At 43.3% G+C, this 20,771-nt stretch overlaps 1 protein-coding gene across 1 annotated transcript in view; it reads left to right on the plus strand.

The window, feature by feature from the left end:
* Positions 1-249: 249 nt before the first annotated feature.
* Positions 250-20,771, plus strand: part of LOC125454017 (signal transducer and activator of transcription 1-alpha/beta-like) — a 49,354-nt gene continuing 28,832 nt past the window's right edge. The window contains exons 1-8 of the mRNA XM_048534258.2: positions 250-506; positions 7,628-7,756; positions 8,088-8,232; positions 9,612-9,710; positions 13,321-13,410; positions 17,844-17,922; positions 18,083-18,174; positions 18,648-18,799. Coding sequence (XP_048390215.1) covers positions 7,629-7,756; positions 8,088-8,232; positions 9,612-9,710; positions 13,321-13,410; positions 17,844-17,922; positions 18,083-18,174; positions 18,648-18,799 — 785 coding nt within the window. The 5' untranslated portion in view covers positions 250-506; position 7,628. The remainder of the gene's footprint in view (positions 507-7,627; positions 7,757-8,087; positions 8,233-9,611; positions 9,711-13,320; positions 13,411-17,843; positions 17,923-18,082; positions 18,175-18,647; positions 18,800-20,771) is intronic.

The following is a 20,771-nucleotide window of genomic DNA, read 5'->3' on the forward strand; positions in this document are numbered from 1 at the left end:
CCTTGTGCAGTGGCTAACATTGGCTAGCGTCGCCTCTCAGCATTTTTGCTCTGCCTCCAGCGCCGTCAGTGCATTAGTTTCGATTCTCGCTTTCCTGCCACCTAGGTAGTGCTTCGGGCTCAGTCACTTCTCGGAAACCACGTGTCGCTCTTCCGTGAACCCTCCCTCCCCTCGCGCCTCTCTCCGGAGGGTGGCCAGTACAAGAGCCAGAACATCCGGCCACGCCCACTTCCCCCTGAAGCTTGAATACGCGCCCCCCGTCACCGAAGCGGCCGGCGATTGGCGGAGGGTTGTGTCCATCTGTCTGACTGTCAGCGGGGGCGATCCCGGGGTGCGCACACTTTCGTGTCCTGGCGACTCCGCCCACTCCTGGTCCCCAGGCTTCTCCGATTCTGATGGAAAGCTGCCAGAGTGTGATCTGGTGCTTTTGCAGGCGGACGGGTTCCCTGAGCGTTGCTGTTTGGGTTAGCAGCTGCTGGATTTGTAGCCTCTCCTTTGTCGTGCAGGTAAGTAAGGAGCTCAGGTACGCCTCAAGCAGTGTTCCGGACCCGGAACATTAACTCTGCTAAGTGTCCGCAGCGGCACCACCACTGTGTCACAAGGTGCCCCTTTAAATTTTTAAAGCGATTTCTATTTTTGTTTTGGATCGCGATCACTTCGCACTTTGGGCCTCGGCGAGGTGCGGGGGGACAGAGACCGTAGTTAGTGTGTAGAATGAACTTCCAGATGAAGTAGTGGATGTGGGTACATTTATAACGTTTAGAAGCCATTTGGATGGAAATATGAATGGGGAAGGTTTGGAAGGATATGGGCCAGGAGCAGGCAGAAGGGACTAGTTTAGTTTGGGATTGTGTTTGGCATAGACTGGTTGGACCGAAAGGTCTGTTTCCGTGCTGTATGACTCTATAACTCTGGGTCAAGCAGCATCTTATGATTCTTCTTCATAGCAGTTCTGAAGAGTCATGCTGGACTTAAAACATCAACTCTGTTTCACTTTGAACAGATGCAGCCAGACCTGCTGAGTTTCTGTAGCACTTTCTGTATTTGTTTCAGGTTTGCAGCATCTCCCAGTTTGTCAGCTCAGACAGTTTGAGTAGCCAAAATAAAGTGACACGTGTCCCACAGGGAGCCTTTAGTGTGATGGAGTTGATGGGAGTGATTCACTCAAGTAAATAATTTTTGCTGTACAGAAGGAGACTATCCATCCAATTAAGTGTGTGCAGGCTCTCTGACTCCCCATTCCTGGACCTCAACTTTCATCTCAAAGCTGAAAATGAATGTGTCAGCACCATCCTATCAGGCAGTACCTTCCAGATCAGAGCTACTTGCCTTGCGTCACCTTTGTTTCTTTCAGTGATCTCTTTAAATTTATAATGTTTGGTGTTAGACTGTTCCAAACACCCTAAACCCCACCTCTTCCTCCATTACATTGACTATATCGGCACTGCCTTGTGCTCCCACGAGGAGCTCAAACAGTTCATCCACTTCACCAACACCTTCCACCCCAACCTCAAGTTCACCTGGACCATCTCCAACACATCCCTCACCTTCCTGGACCTCTCTGTCTCCATCTCAGGTGACCACCCAGAAACCGATATCCATTTCAAGCCCACTGACTCCCACAGCTACCTAGAATACACCACCTCCCACCCACCTTCCTACAAAAATTCCATTCCGTATTCCCAATTCCTTTGCCTCTGCCGCATCTGCTCTTGGGATGAGGCATTCCACTCCCATACATCTCCGATGTCCTCGTTTTTCAAGGACCGCAACATCCCCCCCTGCAGTGGTCGAGAACAGCCTTGACCGTGTCTCCCGCATTTCCTGCAACGCATCCCTCACACCCATCCTCGCAATAACAACCAAAAGAGAATCCCCCTTGTCCTCACGTACCACCCCACCAACCTCTGGATACAATGCATCATCCTCCGACCCTTCCGCCATCTGCAATTTGACCCCACCACCAGACATTTTTCCACCCCCACCCTTGTCTGCCTTCCAGAGAGACCACGCTCTCCGCAACTCCCCTGTCCTCTCCACACTCCCCTCCAACCCCACCACACCCAGCACTTTCCCCTGCAACCGCAGGAAGTGCTACACTTGTCCCCACACCTCCTCCCTCACTCCCATCCCAGGCCCCAAGAAGACTTTCCAAATCAAGCAGATGTTCACCTGCACATCTGCCAATTTGGTATACTGCATCGGCTATACCCGTTTTGGCCTCCTCTACATCGGGGAAACCAAGCAGAGGCTTGGGGACTGCTTCGCAGAACACCCATGCTCGGTTCGCAGTAAACAACTGCACCTCCCAGTTGCGAAGCATTTCAACTGTCCCCCTCATTCATTAGATGACATGCCCATTCCTGGGCGTCCTGCAGTGCCACGGTGATGCCACCCGAAGGTTGCAGGAACAGCAACTCTTATTCCGCTTGGGAACCCTGCAGCCCAACTTTATCAATGTGGATTTCACTAGCTTCAAAATCTCCCCTTCCCCCACTGTATCCGCAGTCCCCGCCTCCCTAACCTGTTCTTTCTCTCACCTATCCTCTCCTCCCACCTCAAGCCGCATCCCCATTTCCTACCTACTGACCTCATCTTGCCCCCTTGACCTGTCCGTCCTCCCCGGACTGACCTATCTCCTCCCTGCCTCCCCACCTACACTCACCTTTACTGGCTCCATCCCCGTACCTTTAACTTGTCTGTCTCCTCTCCACCTATCTTCTGCTCTAACTGTCCTCAATCCGCGCACCCCTCCCCCCCCATTTATTTCAGAACCCACTCCCCCTGCCCCTTTTCTGATGAAGGATCTAGGCCTGAGATGTCAGCTTTTCTGCTCCTAAGATGCTGCTTGGCCTGCTGTGTTCATCCATCTCCAGACTTTGTTAGCTCTTCATATCGACTATGTCTAGATACCATTGTTTTGAACACCTCTATCTTTCTCAAACCTCTATCTTTCTCAAACCAGATTGTATTTTAGGAAATTTGTGGATTGTTTAAAATAAAATGTGAAGCTTCATCTGACCTTAGTTTTTTTTAGATGTTTGTGGCATGTGGTCTTCAATGGCTGGGTCAGTAATTATTGTTCATTCCCAATTGTCCAAGTGAATCTGGTGATGAATTGCTTTCTTGAGCTGCTGCAGTCCTTGAGATGCAGAAAGGGCAGGTTTTGTTAGGAAGGCAGCACCAGGACTTTGACCCAGTGATGCTGAAGGAGCAATGATGTAGTTCCAAGTAAAGATGGCATGTGGCTTGGGAATGTGTACTTAAAATTGTTGAAAATATGGTATTTGTATATTCTCTTAGTGAGTTAACGTCTGTTTGCAACAGAGCATGATGAAAAACAAGAAAGCCAATTTTCATGTGATGGACTTCTTGGGAATTAGCTCCACGGAAAACAGTACTGACTATTCAGTGTTATAACACGATGTGAAGCTGGATGAACACAGCAGGCCAAGCAGCATCAGAGGAGCAGGAAAGTTAACGTTTCAGGTCGAAATCCTTCTTTAGATGCTGCTTGGCCTGCTGTGTTCATCCAGCTTCAGACCGTGTTATCTCAGATTCTCCAGCATCGGCAGTTCCTACTATCTCAGAAAATACACTGAATAGTCAATGTGTAAGATCAATAAACTGATAATCAAAATGGTGAATTTTAGATAACCCGAGAGTTCTAGATGATGTCAAGCTTCTTGAATGTTGTTAGAGCTGTACTCATCAGGCAAGTGGGGCTCATTCCATGACAGTCCTGTTTGGTTCCTTGTAGATGGTAGGCAGGTTTTGAGGAGTCAAGAGGTAAGTTATGTCCAGTTCTTACAGTGACAGTATTTACAGTGTATGGCTCATGTTTCTGGTTTTGTAACTCCTTAGGATGCCGCTAAGAGTGGGATTCAGTAGTGGTAGTGTCATTAAATGTCATGGAGCAATGGTTGCATCCTGTCATTTTGGATGGTCATTGCCAGGCACTTGTGTTGCACAAATATTACTTGTAGTTTATAACCAAAGCTCGAATGTTGTCCAAGTCTTGCTGCATATTGACAAGGGCTGCTTCAGTGGTTAATAAGACACGAACAGTATTGAACATTGTGCACTCATCAGTAAACATCCCCAACTCATCCTACGATGAAGGGAAGGTCAATGATGAAGCAAATGAAGATGAATGGTCTGGGACACGACCATAAGCATCTCAATGTCTTTAGAGACATGGGTGTTGAACTGGATACAGTGCTTTATTTCCTCTTTCAGTTGACCCCTCCTGCTCTCTCTAGCGCCTTCCCTTCACTTTTGAAGGTTTGCATTGTCCTTGATGGACTTGGGTTATAAATATCCAATTGGCAACGCAGGTGATTTACTGGTGGCAACTAGTTGTTTAGTTTTAAAAAAACATAAGCCTCTCTGCAGTAAGGTTCAGTGGCTGAGACGATTGCCTTCCAACAACCTCAAATATCTTTGTTTTGTCTGTGTGTGATTCGAACTGGAGAGTGACTATTTCCTCCCCAACCCCCCCCCCCCCCCCCCCCGCCAACACTGTTCGAAGAGTCCCATTGACTCCAATTTTGTTAGGAGAGCATTCATTTGGACATTTCAGAGTCATTGGGCTCCTTTTTTTGAAGATTCTATCACATCTGTTTGCAACATCTGTCAGAAGTGGCATAAAACCCCATCCACCCCTGTAAGTTTCTGCTGGCTCACCTGCAAGCAAATGCGAACGGCCTCCTCATCAGGATGGTTGGCCTCCCCTGTTCCTCCTCATTCTTGGCATTCTGTGCAGTTTTAGCCTGTTTGAGCACTGTATAGCGAGAGGAGTTCCTGCGACTATGGCTTCTGTCATTAACTCCCATACTTCCTTCATTATCAACATTGTCTCTATAACAACTGGGTTGTTCTCCTGCTCAATAACCTGACAGTTCACCTGACATCAGTAGTGGCTTTACTAGTTCCTGATCACTCCTGATACAATGGCTGAAGCTTACCAAGTGTGATGGTGGGTAAACGTGAGAGCTTGACACTGTTTTGATGCCAGTGACGTTAGCGGCACAGGGCTGTAATAACTGAGTTTTCTTTCACTGGTACATATTGTCCAGATACTTGATCCACGCTTAAAAAAAAAAGTACTGGAGGACATTCTGGCTCTGCTTTTTTTTTTAAGCCTTATATTAAACATTTGCCAAGTAACAAGACTTACTATCACATGCCAAAATCATTTTGGTCCTAAATTGGCACAGGCCGCAGCATTGACACATTTCTTGCTCTGCTTTTCACCATTACATAGTTCATCTATTAGAAACAAAGAGCAGTATGACGAGAGTAAAATGGCCTTGCTTATGTGCTGAGTATGTGTCTTGTACTGCCATGAACTGAATGAGTATGGCGATTTTGGAGCAAGTCATTGTCCTGCCACTGTAAATGTTATGCCATCACTATTCATCTTGGCCCATTATATTGCATCTGCTGTAAGGGGAATTTAGATGAGGTGATGTTGGCATGTAAATGCCAACTTGGTCCTTTCGGGTGGTAAACACAGAGTCGTAGAAAATAGGAGCAGAAGTAGGCCATCTGGCTGTTTTGAATCTGCTCCACTCACTAAATAATCTTAGCTGCTCATCCACTTCAGTCCATGTTGCTGCTTTCTGCATACTTTTTTGATCCCTTTAGGCCCAAGAGCTATATTAACATTCTATCGTTGAAAGCTTTCAATGTGTTGGCTTCAACTGCTTTCGAGGCAGAGAAGGACTCTCGAGGTCAAGAAATTTATCCTCATCCCTGTCCTAAAATGCCTACCTGTATCTTTAGACTGTGGCCCCCAGTTCTGGAGAACCCAGTCATTGAGAACGTCCTCCCTGCATTTAACCAGTCTCGCCTTGTCAGATTATTATGGGCTTCTACAACATTAACTGCTTTCGGTTGTCAGTGTAGTCCCAAGTAAGCTAGTCTCTTTTAATACATCTTCAAAGACAGAACTAAAGTGTATATTTGAGATAACAAGGTGTAGAGCTGGATGAACACAGCAGGCCAAGCAGCATCAGAGGAGCAGAAAGGCTGACACTTTGGCCCGAAACATCAGCTTTCCTGCTCCTCTGATGCTGCTTGGTCTGCTGTGCTCATCCAGCTCTACACCTTGTAATCTCAGATTCTCCAGCATCTGCAGTTCCTATTAAACTCAAGTGTATATTTATTTGTTCTGCTGTTTATTTGTTTATTTTTTCTGCTGCTTGTGGGTAATGTAGAGTTTTGGGGTAGGAAGGTGCTGTTGAAGAACTTTGGCGAATTGCTGTCCCCACCACGTTTTGTTAATAATTTACAGAATTCTTATGTGCTTATGCTGGAAGGAATGTATATTTAACTTAAAGGATGGGATGACATTTTTGACTGTGCCCTAGAATGTCAATCAACGTTATCTCTTTGAATTCTGAAGTGCGACCCAAATGCAGAACCTAGTAATCTGTAGATGACATCTTGATAAAGCCTGACACTTGGCCATCTTTTAATACCATACATGTAAGGGGTTTGGCTGAGCAGCTGTTTTGTGATGCAGAGTGACACCAACAATATGGACCTAATTTCTTTACCAGCTGAGATCACCACAAAAGTCCAGCCTTCTGAACCCTGCCCCTCACCCGAGTAGAGGTGACACTCTGTTTACACTACCCACCAGCCATCTCTCTCCATTGAGAGCGGCATTATGAACATCTGGGACCAAGGCAACTTTATCTTTACCTTTACTATACATTTCAGTTTTAGGATTCATGTATATTTTGTTTAGATCAAGATGTGGTTGTCTTTATATATTCTGAATTTACACTATTGGCAGAAATTTTAAGACTGCTGCAAATGTCTTTCTGATGATATACGGGGATTAGAATGTGGGGAAGAAAGCATACGTTGAGCAGGAGATAGACAAATGTGCCATGTTAGTCTAATTAATAAACAGTCTGATTTGTTGTTGAGTGATAATGGGAACTGCAGATGCTGGAGAATCCAAGATAATAAAATGTGAGGCTGGATGATGAACTGTCTGTGAGCTATGTAGGTGGTGATAACCAGATTTCTTTCCATTGCATTAGTTTACTGCAGAGCAACTTCTGAGGTAAATTATTTTCCGTTAATATATGGCATAGTGGCACATTGGTTAACACTGCTGCTTCACTGTGCCAGGACTCGGGTTCGATTCCAGCCTTGGGCAACTATCTGGAGTTTGCACGTTCTCCCTTTGTCTGTGTGGGTTTCCCCTCAGTGCTCTGGTTTCTTCCCACGTTTAGGGATGAACAATTATTTCTGCCTCAGCTTTGGGGTTTTCAGGAGCATTGTAAAGGGAGTGAGAGAAGTGGAGAGCTTAAGGAGAGTATTTTAGACCTTAGGACTAACAGCACTGATAGTAGATCTACCAATGATGATGAGTGGTGAAATAGGGGATGGAAAAGGCTGGAATTGGAGCAGCACAGAAATCTTAGCAGCAGGGCTGTCGAAGGTATTGAGGTCAGGCAAGGATATTTCTGCTAATGTTTTCTAGTTTATACTTGAAGTGTGATTATTGTTACAAAATATTTCAAATCTATGTTATGTGTATATATTTCATGACGTTAATATAAATGTAAGTAACTTTGATTAAAATATTTGTGCAATTTCTTTGCAGAATGTCACAGTGGTACCAGCTACAACAGTTAGACTCCAAATTTCTGGAGCAAGTAGATCAGCTTTATGATGATAACTTTCCAATGGAAATCAGGCAGTACCTTGGACAATGGCTAGAGACTAAAGACTGGTAAGAACGCCTTCAGTTCTAATTTAGAAAGCTAATTGAAGATTAACACTAAGATTGGAGCCAGGGAATGAAGCTGATATTTGCTAACAGTGCAAAATAGATGATTGCAAATTGATCCCATTTGTAGTTCTCTCATTTCTTTTGCAATAGATAATGGGCTGCAGAGATTTTAAGACTGCTTGTGTGCTATTGACTGTTTTGAGTTATTACTGAACGGCAATTTCATTCTCTCTACTCCATCCTTCCTGCCCCATCCAAATATACCTGCAAATCACTGTTGGCTGCACAAGCTGAGATGTTTGATCTTTCACTTACTGTTTTTGTTGGTTAGGGACCATGCTGCCATCAATGATTCATTGGCCATAGTCTTGTTCCATGAACTTCTGGTGCAGTTAGATGACCAATACAGTCGATTTTCTCTGGAGAACAACTTTCTGCTTCAGCACAACATCAGAAAAATCAAACGCAACCTTCAGGTATGAATGGGAGATTCCACACATGAATACATGTGAGAATTAATTGGTTTCCTAACCCAGAAGCTTAAGTACACCTCCCATCAGGGCTGAAATAAAAGGCAAATTATCCAACTTAAAAGCAATCCTTTTGATTATTGTTTCTAGCATTCATGAATTATCCTCCATATTTTGAAGTACCTGTATGTATAATGTATGATGTGGAGATGTCAGTGTTGGACTGGGCTGGACAAAGTCAGAAGTCACATGACACCAGGTTATAGTCTAGCATGTTTATTTACGATCACAAGCTTTTGGAGTGCTGCTCGTTTGTCAGGTGAACAGGATATATATATTCTGTGCGTGTGCACCTCCCTCCACTTGACCTGATGAACTCTAAAATAATGTATGGAGTAAGTTTTTTTTATATACTGACTTCCACACTAATGTTTACTAAGGCATAAATCAAATGTTTACTGAGTAAATACAGTAAATCTAGACGAAATGCAGTTAAGTAATTCAGTTTGTTTGTAGGACTTAAATGATAAGTTTGAGATTTTAAAAATCCTCAACACATATTGTGTCTATAAGCCGATTCTTATATTTGACAGACTAATTTACATTGTAAAATGTACATTAAATTTAGTGATGCTTTATATGTAAACATTCTGCTGAAGTGATTGCCATGTAACTTCAACATGTTAGATAACAAGCAGTAAATTCAAGTGTAAGTTGACAGTTGGAGGGCTATTTTAGCAGTAAGAGGAATTATTATGGGGGGACATTTCAGACATGTAAATTTTAATGTAATAAGCTTTAAGTGATTTTGTGAGAGAGACTGACTTAAAGTCACATTGTTCATGCAAACATTTATTGGGTTTACATTTGTAAAGCACATTGTAATTGATTAAAGATTGTTCTGAGAACTTACTACATATGCTTGTCTAAGAGTCAAATCTCTAAGACTATATTTTTTTTTGGTTAGAAAGTAAGAGGTTGACTTTTACATGAGTAACAATTTAAAGTGGTATCCACCCTCTTCCATCATTGTGCCATCACAAAACTACTAGAATAGGGACTGTTCCCATCCCAAAAATAGCTTAAAAGGAGCCAAAAAGTATTAATGTTAGATTTAATAGCAGCCTGCAATGATGTGAGATTTTATGAGTAAGTTTGAATCAAGTTGAGTTTGTACTTGGCACCCATTCATCGCTGATGTAGGAGTTCACATTTCTTGTCTAAAAGTCAGGGTAGAGTCATAGTAAAATTGACTACTGCTCTGGTATATAGACAGATTTTGGTATACTAAACCACTTCTAGAATGTTTGGTAGAAATTTACTTTTCAAGTATAAGCATTTTTAAGTACGCTTCTTCAATTTGTAGCTCTCTTTTATTTGTATAGGTTAACTTCCAGGAAGATCCGACTTTTATGGCACTCACAATATCTAAATGCCTGAAGGAAGAAAAGAAAATCCTGGAAAATGCACTAAAAGCTGAACAGGTATTTTGTCCATTCATTTTATTTCAATTCATTCTTAAACATTTTTTTTCATCTTTATGCCAAGTGAATACTCCCGCTTCTTAGGATCTAAAGCTAGTAATGACCTGCGGTAGTCCACATTGTTTATTATGCACTTCTGTCTCTTCAAAAGGAAACACAATCACGTCAGGTTTGTATGGAGTTGGGTAGCTGCGGAGGCACTCTGGTATGAATTTCAAAAAGAAATGTTTGCTTATTCAAGCTACTAGAAATAATCGGTGAGCATTTTCTCCCAGCTCTGCTGAAAGAACAGAGAATAAGACTTCGTGCGGCCCGGCTCTTTGGAACTAGTTATCATTATTGGAAAGTCCTGACAGTTATTGCATAGAGTTTTGTGACTGTCATCAGGTGGTTACTTCCATTCCGCTTTGCACATTGTCTGCATTCCACTGTCTTCCCTCCTGATTGTGGTCCAGTCAGAAACTTGCATCTGAACTCTCTCAGAGGAATTTCAAATAACTGACTGTGTTTTACAACTAAAAGATTAATGGAACAGAGTAAACTGGAGCTTTGAGAGAGTCCATTGTCATCTTGCACTTTTTGTTGCAGATCAGTGGGAACACTGAGACCCAGTTCCCCAGATATCAGCAGCAAATAATTGCCTGTTTTAGACATCAAGTAATATCCATCATGGTGTCAGCTGAAGGCACACAGTTGTGGCAGAAACCAAGATCCTGCAGCCCAGCCTGAGTGTAACCACCCAGAAGTCATTGCCAGACTATCTCCAGTTTCCCCACATGAGAAGCAACAACCTTCACCCAGCGTCCCTGAGGCTGCCAAGAGAGCAACTGAGAAATAATTGAGTTAGGCAGGAACATGTTAAGGAAAAGGTCAAGTACTTTGATGACAGTTAAATGGAAAGTGTAAATGATAATTATTGTTAAATGCAATAAAGCAGATTGACTTGATATTTTTGTTTATGTTAAACAGAAGCTTTGAGTCTGTATTATTAATATTGGCATTAACAGGAGAGTAAGCTCATGGGAAACATACAAACTTTAAAAACTATGTGAAGATGAAATGATTAGTTAAAGCAAATGTTTTGAAGTCAGGAAACAGGGGAAGTCATAATAGGGAACAAGAAGATGGCAGACCAAACATACCTATTTTGATTCTGTCTTGACAAAGGTGGACAGGAATACTATCTCAAAAATGTTTGGGAACACAGAATCTACAGAGAGGGAGGAATGGAAGGAAATCAGTACTTAGTAGGGAAATGCTGCTGGGGACATTGATGGGATTAAAGATCAAAAAATTGCACAGTGGCTCGGTGGTTAGCACTGCAGCCTCACAGTGCCAGGGACCTGGGTTCAATCCCAGCCTCGGGCGACTGTGTGGAGTTTGCACATTCTCCCTGTGTCTGCGTGGGTTTCCTCCGGGTGCTCCGGTTTCCTCCGACAGTCCAAAGATGTGGAGGCTAGGTGGATCGGCCAAGCTAAATTCCTCATAATGTTCAGGGATGTGTGGGTTATAGGGGGATTGGTCTGGGTGGGATGCTTCAAGGGGCGGCGTGGACTTGTTGGGCTGAAGGGCCTGTTTTTACACTGTAGGTAATCTAATCTAAATCCCCAGGCCCTGATAGTCCATATCTCAGAGCAGAAGTGGGAAGCAGCAGTTGGATTTGTGGTCAACTTCCAAGATTCTGGAACAATTCCTTTGGATTGGATGGTAGCTAACATAACCCAACTCCTTAAAAAAGGAAGTCGAGTGAAAACACGGAATTAAGGACTCTTTGACCTGATATTGGTTGTAGGGAAAATACTAGAGCCATAACAAAAGATTTAATAACAGAGCACTTGTAAAATCATGATAGAATCAGCATGGATTTACAAAAGGGGAAACATGCCTGATAAATCTAGTGGCCCATGAGAAGATGGTAATAGAACCAGTTGCTGAAACTAAGCATGCAGGTGCAGCAGGCAGTGAGAAGACAAATGGTGTTTTGGCCTTCAAAGTAAGAAGATTTGAGCAGGGATGACGTGCTGGGTTAGTGCAGCACCTGAGTAAGGCAACTTTTGGAATATTGTGTGCAGCTTTGGTGCTCTTATCTGAGGAGGGATGTCTGACTATGGATAGAGTGCAACAAAAGTTACCAGATGGATTCCTGGAATGGCAGGACTGATGTGTGGGGAGAGACTAGACTGGTTAGGACTGTACTCGCTGGAGTTTAGAAAAACGAGAGGGTATTTCACAGAAGCTTCTAAAATTGTAACAGAACTAGACAGGGTAAATGTGGGAAAGATGTGACTAATGTAGGGTAGGATTGAGATGAGGAGAAATTACTTCACCCAGAGGAGGGAGCCTGTGAAATTTTCTGCCGCTGAAAGTGGTTGAGGCCAAAACATTGAATGTATTTAAGAAGACATTAGATATAGTTCTTGAGGCTAAAGGGATCAAAGGAAATGTGGAGAAAGCAGGAGCAGGATAATGATTTTTATGATCAGCCACTGTCTTTTAAAATGATTGGGGGCAGCATGGTGATTTGATGGTGAGAGGGTGTCTAAATGGGTGCCTGAGCAGTTTAGCAGAATTGTTAGAAGCTAGCCTTGGATCTTGATGGAAGTTTTGAGAGAGCCCTCCCTCCTGCTTCTCCTCTGTTATCTAGTCAATCTTGTCCCAGATGGAATACCACTGCTGCTTTTCCACATCTAAATTCATTTGTGATGTCATGCTTGTCATGGGGAACATTTGAAGAGTGTCCTTCAAATGGTTAAGTCAACGGAACCCTTTTTCAATATTGTTGTTGTGTGTTCTACAGTAATACTTGTTGTGCCGACTGTTCAAATTTGTGCTGCTCAACTGCAGTGGTTTTGTGCATGTGTCGTGAATGATGTAAAACATCATTCATCAGCAGCATTCCTATCCCCTCGTTCATGAGGTTGAAATTTGGGAAGAGGTTGTAGATGGTGGACTGTCTTGTTATAATTGTGTTGTGGCAGCATTCTGGTTTTCTGTACTTTGCTAGTTTTCTTGAGACGACATCACTCCTGAATTTAAAATTAAAATCATCACTGAATATTCAGGAATGTTTTGATACATACCTAGTCATTGTCTTTATGAATTATTTCTGCTGGTGGACTTGATTTACGTTTGTACCTTCTGATTTAATATCTGTTACATGATCTGATGGACTTACAAAGAAGACACCATTCCTCTCCTGTACAGAAATGTAGCATTCACACACCCTGCCGCTTTTATCTAGAAATGGTTTTCCAATCCCAGCTACCATTTTCTTTCTGACTTAGCTCTGAGTTGGCTCTACTAGCGGAAGCATAAATTTGGAAAATGAGTCAGAGAAACCACAGGAAGGAGAAGTTAAATTGGTTTGTGGAGCTCCCTCATGTGCGTATCTCAAATGAGTCACCAGGAGAGCAGTAGCTGTTAACATTTTTGCTTATTTTCAAATTTGCCAAATGACTTATTGTTAGTAGTGGTTTTTATGATCCTGACTTTTCAACTCTGCACTTTCGCTGGCAGAACTGTAGCACTGACTTAGAAATCTGACCTAATATCAGAATTGTGGAAATCACTTGAATATTTGAGTTAGTTGCACTTTTGTTTTAATTTGTAGAATCACGTTGGTCCTGTCCAGAACGCTGTAATTCAGGATAAGCAGAAACAGCTGGATCAGAAAGTGAAGAACATAAAGAGCAATGTTCAAGTATGTATGTAGTCACAACTGAATAGCTTTCTTACTTTTATTTACCATTGGGATACAGTAGAGTGCATGTTAAGTTGAAATGTGGCATTCTTCCGAATCTACTTTTGAATTGCTTGCGAAGTTTGTGCAGAAATAAACAAAATCTAGGTTGGTGGGTACTTGGAAGTGCAGGGGAGCCTCTTGGTTGGATTATTTGCAGCCGTTCTTTATTGTAGCCCTGTCGGTTCCCAAGATGGGGCCTTTGGGAAGTCCTCCATTGAGCTGTCAGGCTCTGCGTGTTGTGTGGGGATGTCTTTGCTGGTGGTAAAATGTCAGCATGGCCATCTAATCAAACCTATATAAGGCATTAACGAAGCTAACAGATTGCCCGCTTCCCTGGACCGGGCAACAGATCTGATTCCTGGCCTGTTTTCTGGAAGAATTCCTTGATGATCATAATGGTTTTGGAACTGTCCTGAAGCAGTCTTACCCCTACCTCCTCGGTCCACAGTCAAATGGCTGAGAAATTTCAGCTCATAATTACCTTAGGTTTACCTGGGGATCAGACTGGAACAAAATTAAATAAGCAAGATGGATAGAGGGCCCAAAAAGGCGCAGATTTCTAAGGTTATTAAGAGATGAAGGTTTAGGTTCATTATCATATTCTGCATTCGCATATAGAACTTTAATATGAAGTTGCTTAATATCTAAATCTTTGTAAAATACTTATGATGAATCTTTTAGAATTGTTTGCTTCAAATATCAACATTTTACACTTCAGAAGCTTTTCTGCATCTCTAATTCAGTTCCTAATTGTGAAGGTTGGAAGCTGTGTTGTGTGCACCGTACTTTATTACAGTTTTAAATGAAACCTGAGAGAATTAAAGACATGCAAAATCTAATCATCCAAGGTTATTTTGTGATTGAATAACCTGTATTTATTACTCTTGGATGGGGCTATCACCTACAACAAGCTTTGATAAATAGTTCATTTGCAGCATGAAAGAAGTTCACAATATTTCAATCATTCTTTGATCCATGCCAAATGTTGGGTAGAATGAGACACACTGTAGCTTGAATGTCAGATGGTCACGACTTCAAGCTTTATTCCAGTGGGCTGTAAAATGGCAAATGGATTTTAGTATAGATAAATGTGAGGTGTTGCATTTTGGAAAGTCAAATCAAGGTAGGATTTTCACGGTGAATGGTAGGACATTAAGGATTGTAGTGGAACAGAGGGACCTTGGCGTTCAGGTTCTTGGAAAGTGGAGTCACAGGTTGGTAGGGCAGCGAAGAAGGCTTTCAGCACACTGACCTTTATCGGTCTGTGTATTGAGTATAGAAGTTGGCAAGATGTATTGCAGTTGTACAGTATGTTGATGAGGCGGCACTTGGAGTATGGTATCGACGCCGCCTCTTGGTCCCCAGAGGAACTCGAACAGTTCACCCACTTCACTAACACCTTCCAGCCCAACCTCAAGTTCACCTGGGCCATCTCCAACACATCCCTCACCTTCCTGGACCTCAGTCTCCATCTCAGGCAACCAGCTAGTAACTCGTGTCCATTTCAAGCCCACCGATCCCACAGCTACCTAGAATACACCTCCTCCCAGCCACCCTCCTGCAAAAATTCCATCCCCTATTCCCAATTCCTCCGCCTCCGCCGCATCTGCTCCCACGATGAGGCATTCCATTGCTGCACATCCCAGATGTCCAAATTCTTCAAGGACCGCAACTTTCTTCCCGCCCTTGACCGCGTCTCCCGCATTTCCCGCAACACATCCCTCACGCCCCGCCCCCGCCACAACCGCCCAAAGAGGATCCCCCTCGTTCTCTCACACCACCCCACCAACCTCCGGATACAACGCATCATCCTCCGACACTTCCGCCATCTACAATCCGACCCCACCACCCAAGACATTTTTCCATCCCCACCCCTGTCTGCTTTCCGGAGAGACCGGTCTCTCTCCGTGACTCCCTTGTTCGCTCCACGCTGCCCTCCAACCCCACCACACCTGGCACCTTCCCCTGCGACCGCAGGAAATGCTACACTTGCCCCCTCACCCCCATCCCAGGCCCCAAGATGACTTTCCACATTAAGCAGAGGTTCACCTGCACATCTGCCAATGTGGTATCCTGTATCCATTGTACCTGGTGTGGCTTCCTCTACATTGGGGAAACCAAGCGGAGGCTTGGGGACCGCTTTGCAGAACACCTCTGCTTGGTTCGCAATAAACAACTGCACCTCCCAGTCGCGAACCATTTCAACTCCCCCTCCCATTCTTTAAATGACATGTCCATCATGGGCCTCCTGCAGTGCCACAAGGATGCCACGCGAAGGTTGCAGGAACAGCAACTCATATTCCGCTTGGGAACCCTGCCGCCCAATGGTATCAATGTGGACTTCACCAGCTTCAAAATCTCCCCTTCCCCCACCGCATTCTCAAAACCAGCCCAGTTCGTTCCCCCCCCCCCCCCACTGCACCCCAAAACCAGCCCAGCCTGTCTCTGGCTCCCTAACCTGTTCTTCCTCTCACCCATCCCTTCCTCCCACATCAAGCCGCACCTCCATTTCCTACCTACTAACCTCATCCCACCTCCTTGACCTGTCCATCTTCCCTGGACTGACCTATCCCCTCCCTACCTCCCCACCTATACTCTCCTCTCCACCTACCTTCTTTTCTCTCCATCTTCGGTCCACCTCCCCCTCCCTCCCTATTTATTCCAGAACCCTCTCCCCATCCCCCTCTCTCAAAGGTCTAGGCCCGAAACGTCAGCTTTTGTGCTCCTGAGATGCTGCTTGGTCTGCTGTGTTCATCCAGCTCCACACTTGGTTAACTTGGAGTATTGTGTTCGGTTTCAGTCACCTTGCTATAGGAAGGATGCTATTAAACTGGAAAGAGTGCAGAAGAAATTTAAAAGGATTTTGCCAGGAATCGAGGGACTGAGTTCTCAGGACAGTTTGGATGAGCTAGGACCTTTCTCTTTTTAGAGCTTAGGAGACTGAGTGGGTAATCTTATAGAAGTGTATAAGATCATGAGAGGCATGGATAGGGTAAGTGACTCGGGCTTTTTCCCAGGCTTGGGGAATTGAGGACTAGAGGGCATCAGTTTAAGGTAATGAGGGGAAAGTGCACATTGGAACTTGAGGGGCAATTTATTTTACACAGGGTGGTAGGCATACGGAATGAGCTGCCAGCGGAAGTGGTTGACGCAGGTACATTAACAACATTTAAAAGGCATTTGGACAAATTCATTGCTAGGAAAGGGTTAGAAGGATATGGGCCATGCAGGGAAATGGGGTTAGCATGGATGGACATTTTGGTTGGAGTGGACCAGTTTGGGCTGAAGGGCCTGTCTGTATGCTGTAGGACTCTATGATTCTGTGACTAGAAGACACAATCTAGATTATTTTGAGGAAGTACTGCATGATCTGAAATGACATCATTTGGATGAGTTATTAAACTTTGTCCGACTGAATACTAACAATCCATTTTTTTAGAGTCTTAGAGAAACAGACCCTTTGGTCAACTCATCCATGCCGACCAGGTTTCCCAAACTAAACTAGTCCTATTTGCCTGTTCGTGTTCCATATCCCTCTTAAATCTTGCCTATTCATGTACCTGTCCAAATGTGTTTTAAATAATCTAACTGTACCAGCATCTACCACTTCCTCTAGTGGCTCATTCTGTAAACCCCCTGTGTGAAAAAGTTGTCCTTCAGGTCCCTTTTAAATCTTTCTCTTCTCACCTTAAAATTATGCCCTGTGGTTTTGACCTTCCTCAACCTCGGGAATAGACCTTGGACATTGACCTATTCATGCCCCTCATGATTTTATAAACCTCTATAATGTCACACCTCAACCTTGTGCAATTCCAGGGAGAAAAGTCCCAGCTATCCAACTTCTTTTAACTCAAACCTTCCAGTCCCAGTAACATACTTGTAAATCTTTTCTGCATCCTTTCCAATTTAATAATATCCTCCCTACAGTAGGGTGACCAGAACTGTCTATGCAATATTCCAAAAGTGCTCTCACCAACATCCTACACATCTGCAACAGGGAATTCTCTCGCATAACATCATCCCCAATCAAAATAACTGAAACAAAGCTGATGATTTTTCTTTTTAGGATTCTCCTGTGTGCAAATTAACTAGCCTTCCCCACTCCTGTATAACGATGACTGTGCTTCGAAATGTAATTCATTTTTGTTGAAACATTTTGGGACATGAGGACATGAAAAGCACCAAATGTAGCAAAATAAGACAAAGGACTGTGGATGTTGGAGATCTGAAACAAAAACAGAAATTGTGGGTGAAACTCAGCTGATCTGGCAGCATATGTGGGGAGAAGGGCAAGTTAACATTTTGAGTCTGGATTCAACGTTAACTCTTTCTCACCACAGATAGCATATAATGTACTTTCGTTCTACTTGTTATTTGTTTTGTGATTGTAGGAGATTGAACAGGAAATCAAGTCTCTTGAAGATCTTCAAGATGAATTTGATTTCCGATCTAAAACTTTGCAAAGTCGAGGTAAGAAGGACATTTTATATTCATATATACATTGAGGATGCTGGTGAAATAAGTTGTGTAAATTGCTATTCTTTTACTGCACTTTGCAGTCATATGAAGTATTTGTTATCTTTACAAATTAACTTTGGTGTTTTATATTCCATTCTCACTTTGTATTTAGAGCATGAAGTGAATGGTTTGGCTCAAAATGAAATTAAACAAGAAAAAGTCCTTCTTCACAATATGATGCTCAAGTTGGATTTGAAAAGAAAGGTACACAATGTTTTAAGGTGCTCAGGCAATTGCCAATGCATTATTAATTGCTATCATATTATGCTTATAGGTAGCCATCTGATTCACAGCTTTTATATTTCCAAATCCAAAATTTAAGATGAAACTGAAACTCATCATAAGCAAAAACATTTCGAACGGTGAGGGGCCAAGTGGCCTCCTCCTGCTGGAGGATCAGTCCGGAATTGTGACATTCTGATTTGAACCTTTTGAAATCCAGGCTTGGATTGTTTATTTTGATGAATGCTCAAACTTGATTGCATTCTAAAACAACTATATATTCAATTCATTGAAAAAAAATTTAATCTTTTAAATGGGCATTTTTGTATCTTAGATACATTGTCTGGAATCGTTGTGTGTACACGGGCACATGCTCTATAACGAGGTATTTGTATGACTTTGTTGCATACTTTTTAGATGTAGAATTCACTAACACACTGAGCTGTTGTTTGTAGGATGTGATCAATAAAACTGCTTCCCTGCTGAATGAAACAGAGAAAATCGAGGGAATTTTGATCAATGAAGAGTTGGTGGAATGGAAACGGAGACAACAGATCGCATGCATTGGCGGACCACCAAACACATGTCTTGACCAGCTGCAACAATGGTAGTAGACTTTCTTTTTTCTTTTCATCAAGTTGTAGCATCTTTCTCTGAGATTTGCTGATTGTACAGACTATTGATTTGAACATCCAGGGAATACCAGGAAGTCAGTCGAGTGACATGGTCATTTAGAAGCTGTCATTATATCAAATACTGATAATTATAACCCAATAAAGAAATATTAACAAGCGGGCAGCTAATTCCCAAACCCCTTGTCAACAGAGAGTTTGGAAAGTCACCTTATTTCTTTCTGTCCAGTCCATTCTGCCTACTTTCCAGGCAGTACTGTGTGCTTGTAAAGGGTAACTTGAACCATCTTTTAGCACTGCTGCTTCACAGCACTAGGGACCTGGGTTCAATTCCACCCTTGGGGAGTTTGTGTGGAGTTTTCACATTCTCCCTGTGTCTGCACGGGTTTCCTCCAGGAACTCCAGTTTCCTCCCACAGTTCAAAGATGTGCAGTTTAAGTGGATTGGACATGCTAAATTGCCCGTAGTGAACAGGGATGTGTAGAATAGGTGACAGGTTTGGGTGGGATGTTCTGAGGGTCGGTGTGGACTTGTTGGGTCAATAGGGCCTGTTTTCACACTGTAGGGATCTATGATCTATGATATATGATCTTCCATCCTGCCTTCAACAATGGGTAATACTGCAAGACAAATGCAATCTATTAGTCACATTTAGCAGTAGTTTCAGATACTGTAAAAATATAAATTAGGGATTTCAAAATGGTCTTTATTTGTACTTTAAATAGGACAAACCAAGTATTTGGGAATTAGCTATATCTCCCGATGTGTTCCATACTTGTGTCATCACCCGAGATCATGCCTAATTCAGCGGCCTGACAGAAGTGTGTTCAGTTAGATTAGATTCCCTACTGTGTGGAAACAGGCCCTTCGGCCCAACAAGTCCACACTGCCCCTTGAAACATCCCACACAGACCTATTTCCCTATAACCCACACACCCCTGAACACTATGGACACTTTAGCATGGCCAATCCGCCTAGTCTGCACATCTTTGGACTGTGGGAGGAAACCGGAGCACCCGGAGGAAACCCATGCAAACACGGCGAGAATGTGCAAACTCCACACAGACAGTCGCCCGAAGCTGGAATCGACCCCGGGTCTCTGGCGCTGTGAGGCTGCAGTGCTAACCACTGAGCCACCGTGCCACATTTTCTGATTGCTGGGTCTACTGTGGATTCCTATTCCAGTGTGTTTTTTTCCCTTCCCTGTTGAAAGTGGGATGTTCTTCTTTTGAATCTACTACAATTGTAGTTTGCACAGGACAAGGTGGTTTCTGTAGGGCCCAAGTATTTTGGAGAATTTGGCAACATTGTGTGGGCTCGAGTGGGTTGGGGCACTTGATGTCCAACATACTGGGCTGCTTTTTTCCATGTGTTGTTAGTATACTACTTCCCAAACATTTTTTCTACTGTGACCAGGTTTTGAGGCTTAAAAATTGTTATCACCCATTCTGGGACTTGGAACCAGGAAGACCTATGAGAACAGGGGCCTGGAGACAGGACCCCTGAGAGTGAAGAGGAAGGGGTCAGGCCAAATGCCAGCCATTGGTGCCTCTGACCTCGCAACTCCAAAATTTCAACTTTGTGTCCTGACCCCACTCTGGAAAGCCCTGCATTTGCAGCTTATCAGTACATTGACACAGCAGTGGAGTCGACCTGCTGCATGCATCTGGCTGAGTCATGGCATCTGGTGTGATATTGCATAACTTCCATAAATGATATTGGGTAAATGTTATAAAGATAGTTTGTTGCAGCTGTTGAATCTTTATTTTTGGTTTTATGCCTACAACTGAAGTTCTAAAAATCAAGGCCACCTAAAACCAGGACATAAAGGGTATAGAAAGGAACATGTTCTCCATCAGCTACTGTGAGGTAGTTAGGAATGTGCAACAAATGCTGGCTTTGCCAGTGATGCTGAGCTCCCATGGAAGAAAAAAAATACTTGAAGGC

This window comes from Stegostoma tigrinum, chromosome 7 (assembly GCF_030684315.1).
Source record: "Stegostoma tigrinum isolate sSteTig4 chromosome 7, sSteTig4.hap1, whole genome shotgun sequence".
Lineage (NCBI taxonomy): Eukaryota > Metazoa > Chordata > Chondrichthyes > Orectolobiformes > Stegostomatidae > Stegostoma > Stegostoma tigrinum.